Source organism: Erythrolamprus reginae, chromosome 3 (genome assembly GCF_031021105.1).
Source record: "Erythrolamprus reginae isolate rEryReg1 chromosome 3, rEryReg1.hap1, whole genome shotgun sequence".
Taxonomy (NCBI): domain Eukaryota; kingdom Metazoa; phylum Chordata; class Lepidosauria; order Squamata; family Dipsadidae; genus Erythrolamprus; species Erythrolamprus reginae.
In genome coordinates, this window is record NC_091952.1 from 98,148,001 (window position 1) to 98,156,683 (window position 8,683).

General features: G+C 37.5%; 1 protein-coding gene across 1 annotated transcript in view; it reads left to right on the forward strand.

Moving 5' to 3' along the window:
- Positions 1 to 7,452, forward strand: part of KIAA1614 (KIAA1614 ortholog) — a 46,547-nt gene extending 39,095 nt beyond the window's left edge. The window contains exons 9-10 of the mRNA XM_070746279.1: positions 1,317 to 1,501; positions 5,854 to 7,452. Coding sequence (XP_070602380.1) covers positions 1,317 to 1,501; positions 5,854 to 6,047 — 379 coding nt within the window. The 3' untranslated portion in view covers positions 6,048 to 7,452. The remainder of the gene's footprint in view (positions 1 to 1,316; positions 1,502 to 5,853) is intronic.
- Positions 7,453 to 8,683: the final 1,231 nt, after the last annotated feature.

Sequence of the window (8,683 nt, forward strand, 5' to 3'; positions counted from 1 at the left end):
ACTGCTGTTTCGCAGGAGAAATTCAGAGTTTTTAAATACAGTAGTTAGATTTCTATTGTATGCGATTTGTCATAAAGTCAGCTTCATCTTGTTTTCATTTTAATGCACAGAATTAATCCATACTTCATGAACTCAATCTGTATAGTTTGGAGGACAGAAGGAAAAGGGGGGACATGATCGAAACATTTAAATATGTTAAAGGGTTAAATAAGGTCCAGGAGGGAAGTGTTTTTAATAGGAAAGTGAACACAAGAACAAGGGGGCACAATCTGAAGTTATTTGGGGGAAAGATCAAAAGCAACATGAGAAAATATTATTTTACTGAAAGAGTAGTAGATCCTTGGAACAAACTTCCAGCAGACGTGGTTGGTAAATCCACAGTAACTGAATTTAAGCATGCCTGGGATAAACATATATCCATCCTAAGATAAAATACAGAAAATAGTATAAGGGCAGACTAGATAGACCATGAGGTCTTTTTCTGCCGTCAGTCTTCTATGTTTCTATGTTTCTATACCTGACCTTAACATTAACCTATGGTCTAGTGTTCTATGCACAGAATGTGGGGTGCTGTGCTTAATTTCTGATGCAGATGTAAATAAGGTTATGGAAACTGTTGTTTAATTTTCAAGTTCAAGTTCATTACATCTAAATCTTACATTTTAACAGTAATATTGTACTATTTAATAGTAACTTTGTGAATTCAAAGTGAATCTTGAATTATTAATACTAATTTTGATTTATAGGAAATTATCAGTTTTCATAAACAGAGTGAAATTGCTTTATTTTGCTCTGTCATAATTATAGCATCCATATCAGACATTAAGATTGCTTTATGAGAAAAAGCTGGGAAGAAGAAAATTATGTAATGCTACATAATTCAATGTGAACATGCATTATGTCTGAACAAATCCATATGTGGATTTGTCTGAAAAGGTGTGTCTTAATATATATTTTCCCCACTCTTGAAGTATATATCAGAGTATTTGAGAATGTGAAGCCTAGGGGCTAACTGAAGTCTTATTTCCTTGTGTTGCTGGTTATGCAACTGAAATTAAATTATATTGGAAATTCAAAAAGTTGGCCTCTCAGAGATCCCTAAGCAGAACACAATTGCTAGAACAACTATATACTTTGATTTTTACAATCAAATGCATCTAAAATGTGAGCTGTAACTCTGTTCATTAAAAATCAAGATGTTATAAAGAAGTTAGATTAGACAATAAGTGAAACAACAACTATCCTCTACTTTTTATACATACTTCAGATTTCACATCTTTTGGGGTATGATATGATAATATTTTCTCCATTCTTAGGAAAACCAGGACTCAGCATAAAAGATCCCTCAGTGTGGAGGACATTGGGTCCCCTAACTTGGCCAGAACCGTTGGGCGGGTGGTAGCAGTTTTTCCAGATGGAACTAGTCAATTAGAATTGCAGCGGTCCCAACAAGGCAACTTTGGGTTTCGTGTTTCTTCAGGGAATGGTCGTCCTGATACAGGTATGAGTTTGGTAACCAATGGCCTGAAACCTTGACTAAGTGGACCCCTGGCTTTCTTTTTATAACTATGGTATTGGAGTATCTCTATGATTTTTAAAATTGTACACTTTTTTTTCTTTGCAGGGAGTGGGATGGGGAAAGGTTGCTAGTTTACATTTGCTTTATTTTACAATTTGTATCCATAATTTTTCAGTTTGAGAAACAAAAACATTATAAATTTAAAATCTAGCTTTATATATTTTTAGTATAAAGAAACCATGTATTTAACTGAAGGAATAGTCAAAATATTTTGTCTTTATCCACTGTACCTTTCCAGATAAAGGAAGCAAGATATATAATACTTTATCTATTTTTGGCCTTCAGCTGGTTTGGGTGATAGAAGGGAACTATATAATTCTTGGAATTATATAACCTTATAAAATTCTTTTGCATCTATTTATTTATTTAGTTAGTTAGTTATATTTATATATTTATATCCTTGTGGACTCAGGGCAGCAAACAACAATGAAATAAAATACAAAAGTTGAAACTCCATTAAAGAAAACATTCAACCGTCAATTATTCAGCATTTAGGCTGGAGCATGGTGTTGGTACTCAATGGCCCTCCCAGGCCTACCAGCAAAGTTGTGTTTTTAGGGCCTTTTGGTTTAATTCCCGAGTTTAATTCCTTCTCTCTGGCATATTTTCATAACATTTGTGAACACGCTATGACACCATAGAGTAAGAATTGCCTGTTCTTCTTTATCAGTGTCTACTATTTGCTGAACATAGGATTTTGAAATAGGAATTCTATGTCTCGATCACAACTACAAGCCAAAGAACCAGTCTAAAAGGACTGTCAATAATCTCTGGAAACTCATTTGCCTAAAGCAAGTCCTATATATATCATTCCCTGCTCCTTATAATATGTTCCAGAGGAAAATTTGCTCAGGATTCTGAACATCAGAGAGAGGTTTTTCCTTGTGATAGATTTTCTTTCCTTTCGCTTTGCCTTCTTCATTTTTATATTATAGATAGAAAAACAAGGGACAAGCTCATTCAGAGGCAAGCTTAAATAACCAGTTTCAGTCTAGCCTCTTCATTGATCTGTGTGTTCTAAGTTAATTTAGTCTTAAAACCTTCTTCTGGACCTGGAAGTTATTTTGTTTTATTTTGCTCATGGACTTCTACAGCCAGGTCTTATGCCAATTATAATATTGTTGTTCCTTTTACAAATGCTTTGCCCACAAAACCAAGGATGGTAACTTCCTAATCACAAACTAGCCACAGGATATATGCACCCAAGTACTGTTTTTGTAATGCCCAGTTTTATCTTTACATAATTTGTCTGAGTTAGAGCAATACAGCGATGTTACTCTTTCCAATAAAACAGGTGTGCAAAAGCAATCTGCAAACCTGATTCATTTTTTTAAAGAAGATCCAGAACTTCGAACAGCATCCTCTCAAAAACATATCATTTTTTTAAAATGGCATTATCTGCACTGACATGGCTACATGATCCCATGTGTTCCTTGTTAATTATGGTTTGGTTTAGTAATTGAAAAACCATGTGTATTCTAAGGAAACCAGAACCATACCAAAAAATGGGAATGCTACACAAATGGAAGGTAAAAGCAGCCCTGTTGTTCAAAACCAGGTTTGCCTGTTTCAGTTATACCAGTGGTTCTTAACCTTTTCTTCACCCTGCACCCCCATTTATTTATTTATTTATTTTATTTGTTTGTTTATTCATTTATTTGATTTTATGCCGCCCTTCTTGAGGTATAACATTATAAATACAACAATATGTAAAGAAATCTAAATTACTACAAAAGAATTATACTAATTACTTAAAAAGTATTAAAAACCCCATATACAGACATACACATCCAATTCAGTCATACATAGTATCGGCCGGAGGCAATTTCATCACTCATGGCCCCCATGCCTATTGGCAGAGGTAGGTCTTGAGAGCTTTATGAAAGACCGGGAGGAAGGGGCCAGTACATATCTCTGAAGGGAGTGCGTTCCAGAAGGCCTGGGCCACCACAGAGAAGGCTCTTCCCCTAGGTCTCGCCAGGTCACATTGTCTGGCCTATGGCACCTGGAGAAGGCTGACTCTGGGGGACCTAACCAGCCACTGGAATACATGAGGCAGAAGACGGTCCTGAAGGTAATCTGGTCCTAAGCCATATTGTGCTTTATAGGTCATAACCAGCACTTTGAATTGTGCCCGGAGACCAATTGGCAACCAGTGCAGCTCATGGAATGATGTTGAAATGTGGGCAGATCTTGGTAGCCCCTCTATAGCTCGCGCGGCTGCATTTTGCACAATTTGTAGTCTCTGAACACTGCAGAGGCAGCCCCACGTAGAGAGCATTGCAGTAATCGAACCTCAAGGTGATAAGGGCCTGAGTGGCTGTGAGAAATGACCCCCTGTCCAGATAGGGCCACAACTGGTGCACAACGCATACCCATGCGAATGCCCCCCTTGCCACAGCCGAGAGATGATCTTCTGAGCTCAGCTGTGGATTGAGGTGGACGCCCAAATTGCGGACCCTCTCTCAGATGGGCAAAGACTCCAGGGTAATGGATGGACAGAAGGTATTGTCCCTGGGAGGCAAAACTCACAGCTACTCTGTCTTGTTGGGGTTGAGTCTGAGCCTATTAACGCCCATCCAGACCCTAACAGGCTCCAAACACCGGCACATTACTTCCACTGCTTCACTGAGTGGACATGGGTGGAGATGTATACAGCTGAGTATCATCAGCATACTGATGGCAACTCACCCGGTGCCCTTGGATGATCTCACCTAGTGGTTTCATGTAGATATTAAACAGCAGGGGTGAGAGGACCGATCCCTGAGGAACCCCACAAAGAGAGGTTAATATTTTTAATACCTTTTGTGGTCATGGACTTTGGCCATGGACCTCTAAGGCTTAACTCAAGTTTTAAAATCATAACATTTCTTCTCCTTTGTGGATCCCATGTAATGACATTGTGATCCCCCCAGGTGTTTGTGGACCATAGATCAAGAACCACTTAGTTATATTGTTTGGTGCATGTGTATTACTGCTTTCTTCACTGCAGTCATTTCCCTATTATTCTTTGTTTCTGAAGAAATACATTTGAAATATTCACCTACATACCTGTTCCTCCACTAGGCTACAAATCTGCTTTGATATCCTGCTGTACAGCACTACTTAAAAGTAGGCTCCAAAGCACAATCAAATATTTGGTAATGGTAGAATCTCACTCTGATGTTTTTATGTTTTCTGTTTTTCTTCTTAAGAGAAGGACTGTCTAAAATAGGTCAAATGGCAGGAATAATTTGGAACATGTGTTCTGAAGGGTATTTTTTCCCCCAGGCAAGCTCCTGGGAATGTTGCAACATTTATGACCGAGTTGACAAAAGCTTGTCCTGGCATTAAGCGCTCTGATTCCAGGAATATACTGTTTCCATTACACCTCCATCCTAAAAAACCATTCAAAATAAATTGAGATTCATCTCAATTAAACAATTTCTTGTTCTGAGCTACCCCTCCCAGGAAGACGTGAATAACTATTTACTAGATTTAACAAATTTATTTAGGTGATTTTTTTTCTTAGCCATTGTGCTGTTTTTTTGAGTGCATTTTTTTTTCTTCCGCTAGAGTCCTCATTTATAAATTGCTCATAACTAGCTATAAAATAGCTAATATAGTGCACCCTAATCTGTACCTTTACCTTTGATTTTTCCTGCCTAAATGCAAAGCTTTGCTTTTCTCCACATTAGAATTCATTTTGTTGGATACGGCCCATTGTTCAAGTTTGTCAAGATCTTTTTGGATCCTAAGTTTGTCTTCTGTGGTGTTGGCTGTTCCTGCCAGCTTAGTATCATCTGTAAATTTGATGAGTTCCTCTTTATTTCTTCATCTAAATCATTTATAAATGCATCAAAAGAGTAGAAATGGTAATAGTAAATTGCACAGTACAGCGGTAAAAGCATGAAGGCAGAAAAGGTTTTGATGGGAAAACATTCAAGTGGTTTTGATGGCAAAAAGTTTTGGAATGCTTCCAAATTTTTGGTGCAAGCTTACACAAACATAGTGACAGTTTTGGAGCATTTTGTTGTAAAGAAATCCAAAAGATCATTGAATGAAAATGCTGAAATGCATAAAAGAGGATTCATACAAAGCAGGGAAACATGTGTTTTTCTATAGCAAGTTCTGCATGATTAATGAAGGTTTAATAAGCATAGGTTCAGTGAAAAAGTGTTATATGTTTCTCACTTTTTTCCTAAAACTTTCTTGATTTTTCAGGAGAAACATTTTACTCACTCCATAGTTGTTACACGACATACAATTTTATGTTACTTTTCTCTTCTTAACAGGTATCTACGTCCAGGAGATGGCAGACACCAGTACAGCTAAACTCTATGCTGGACTCCTAGAAGTTGGGGATGAGATACTTGAAGTAAACGGTGCCAAAGTTGCTGGGCTGGGCCTAGCCCGGATCAATGAACTGTTCTTGTGGGCAGAGACACTCTCCCTTCGAGTGCTGAAACAGAGACCAGTTCGGCAGTAGCAGAAGAGGAGATCCTTGCGAGGGCACCTTGAATGGGTGGGCATCTTGCCTTGTGAACAGAGCATAGCAGTTCTGGTGCTTTTTAAGCATACCTGAGACTTGTCTCAGTGCTTTTATGACTTGGATGTGGATGGAGGCACAAATCAACCCCATGGGTTATTCTGTAATGGAACCTGGTATCTATTGAATATTTAATTTATGCAAAGATTAATTGTGCAATGTGGACTCTGTCCATCACCAAGAAATAGGAATTAGTTATCTGGCATCTCTCTGTACAAAGATTCGGGGCAGAGGGGGAAGGAGGTATCAGGTAACAATTTGTGAATAAAGATTTACCTTTTAAACACCAACATCCCCACAAACTATCTAAAAATTGGAGAACGCCGGATCATCTTAAATTCTTTATTTTGTACTAAAGTACCCATAACAAGTTGGGTGTGTTTATAAAAACATTAAAAAAAATATTCAAAGCTAATAATTTGTCTAGAAATGCAGAGGTTTTTGACTTAATTGCTAAAGCATTAAGTGATTCCCTATTGTGGAAGTCTTATCTCTCCCCCTCTACACCCTTTATTTACAAGGAAAGATTCTATGATTCGGGAGTTTTTAAAGAAGTTAGATCTCTTACCAGAAAATCTACAGTTGCTTAAGAGTCTTTACAGGCATCCACAAAAATATCCATTCTTGATCAGTTTATGCACTATTATATACATGGCCAAACTCACTCATGCCACAGTATCGGTAGACAATTCTGTCTAATTGTTCTATTTTAGATGTCTTATGGTTGCACTGAAAGCTTTTTGATCTTGGAGTTTTTGCTCTTTCAACAGGCCAGATCTGAGAATTCCTAATGTTTGCAGATTCCCATAGCTTCTTCAAAATACTTAATTTTTGGAGAAAGTCTTCTCAGTTTCTACCAGAGAAATTCTCCAACTTGCAATTTCACAAGTCAGTCTGAACTTTATAATCCTGTATCTCTTATGTTCAGCTCTCTTTCAAAACTTGCTTCTCAAGAAGTGGTAGTCCTGGGCTTGGAATGTACTATTCTAGAATGCACATGGCGTTCACAAGATAAAATGATCTTCGTTTTGATTGTTTGTAGGAATATTCAGTTAATCAATTTCTAGCTGCAATCTGAAATGGTAGAGTTCATAGCCAGGTTTGTCACCACTGATCTTCTTTTTTGTCTGTCTTAGAGCCATCTTCTAGTCTCTATAGCTGCAAAAACCAGGTTATCTCATGAGCTTTGTACCCAGAATATGATTGTGACAGGAGAGGCTCCTCCTTTTGATGATTATCAATATTCAGCTCTGACCCACAACCATGGGCTGCTTTTGACAACACTGGAAAGCCTCTCTACCTTGTTTTACTGTATTTCTCTGATTAAATTATTTATTAAAAGCAATTTTGGACTCTTGGCTTGAATCTACGATGGGATAGCTGATTTGTGGTCATGTATGGTTATATAAAATCAGGATGGCTTCATTTTAGGTGGTTGCCACCCCAACTAATTTCAAGAGTGCCTTGTGGTCCCACGTGATGGTCCAATCCATTTAGCCTTGGCTTCGACCCATTGTTTACTTCATGTCCAACTTGAATGTGCTTTCCCGGGCAGATCAATTCAAATCCTGTGGCCTTCAACATGATTTAGAGGAAATCAAGGTATATCTGAAATCAAGGAAATCAAGGTATTCAGATATTTAATCCATTGCAATCCAGACACTTTGGGACACAGTATGTAAAGATTGGGAAAAGCTTCAATGTTGGGAAAGATGGAAGGAAAGAGACGAGGATGACCAGAAGCAAGACAGGTGGATTCAGTTGCAGTGGTGATGAGCATACTGTTGAGAGACTTGACAGAAAAGATTAGGGATAGATCCTCATAGAAAAAGTGTTATGTTGTTGATAACAGTTGTCAACAACTTGATGGCACGTAATCAATTAATCATTAGTTCTGAACCTGCCCAGTTTCTTCTGGGAGTGCTGCACAGAATACAACTCTAAGCCCTAAATTATTATCATCCTGTTTTAGAAGTTCACACCAATCCTTTCTCTAACTTCCTTTTCTGTTCTACTCCATTCATTCATTTCTTAATTTGTTTTTTAGAAGTTCAATTATTCCTGCTGGTATTTGTTTGATTTGTCTCAAGTTGTCACACAACTTGGCTGCATGCCCTCCATTACAGAACAAAGTGATGTAATGAGCATTAAGTCCTTTTTTTAGCTTCCAGCTGCAAAAGCAATTTATGTGCCTACCTCTAAAGCCATGCACTCCCCTTGTAATTTGTTGAATAAAATGTGCAGGGCTTTAACAGAAATTATTCTTCAAACACTAGAGGGAGGGATTTGTTAACTTTTTTTAAAAGCCATCCCTGAACTATAAGCCTAGCTCTTGCTTGTAGAAGACTGTTTACAATCTTTATTTTATAGTGACCAACCATATCTGCAAATTTTATCCAATTTTGACAGATAATAGTTATAAAGAAAGGAATCTTGAACACCCTGTCCCACATGTAAATTTACCTAAAATTTGCCAAGATTGTCTTTACAGAAGGGTTTACTGCTTATGCAGATTTCATCAAATTCAGTGAGATTGTGTGTTATTTTAAAATTACAGATTTATTGTAACTTTTATA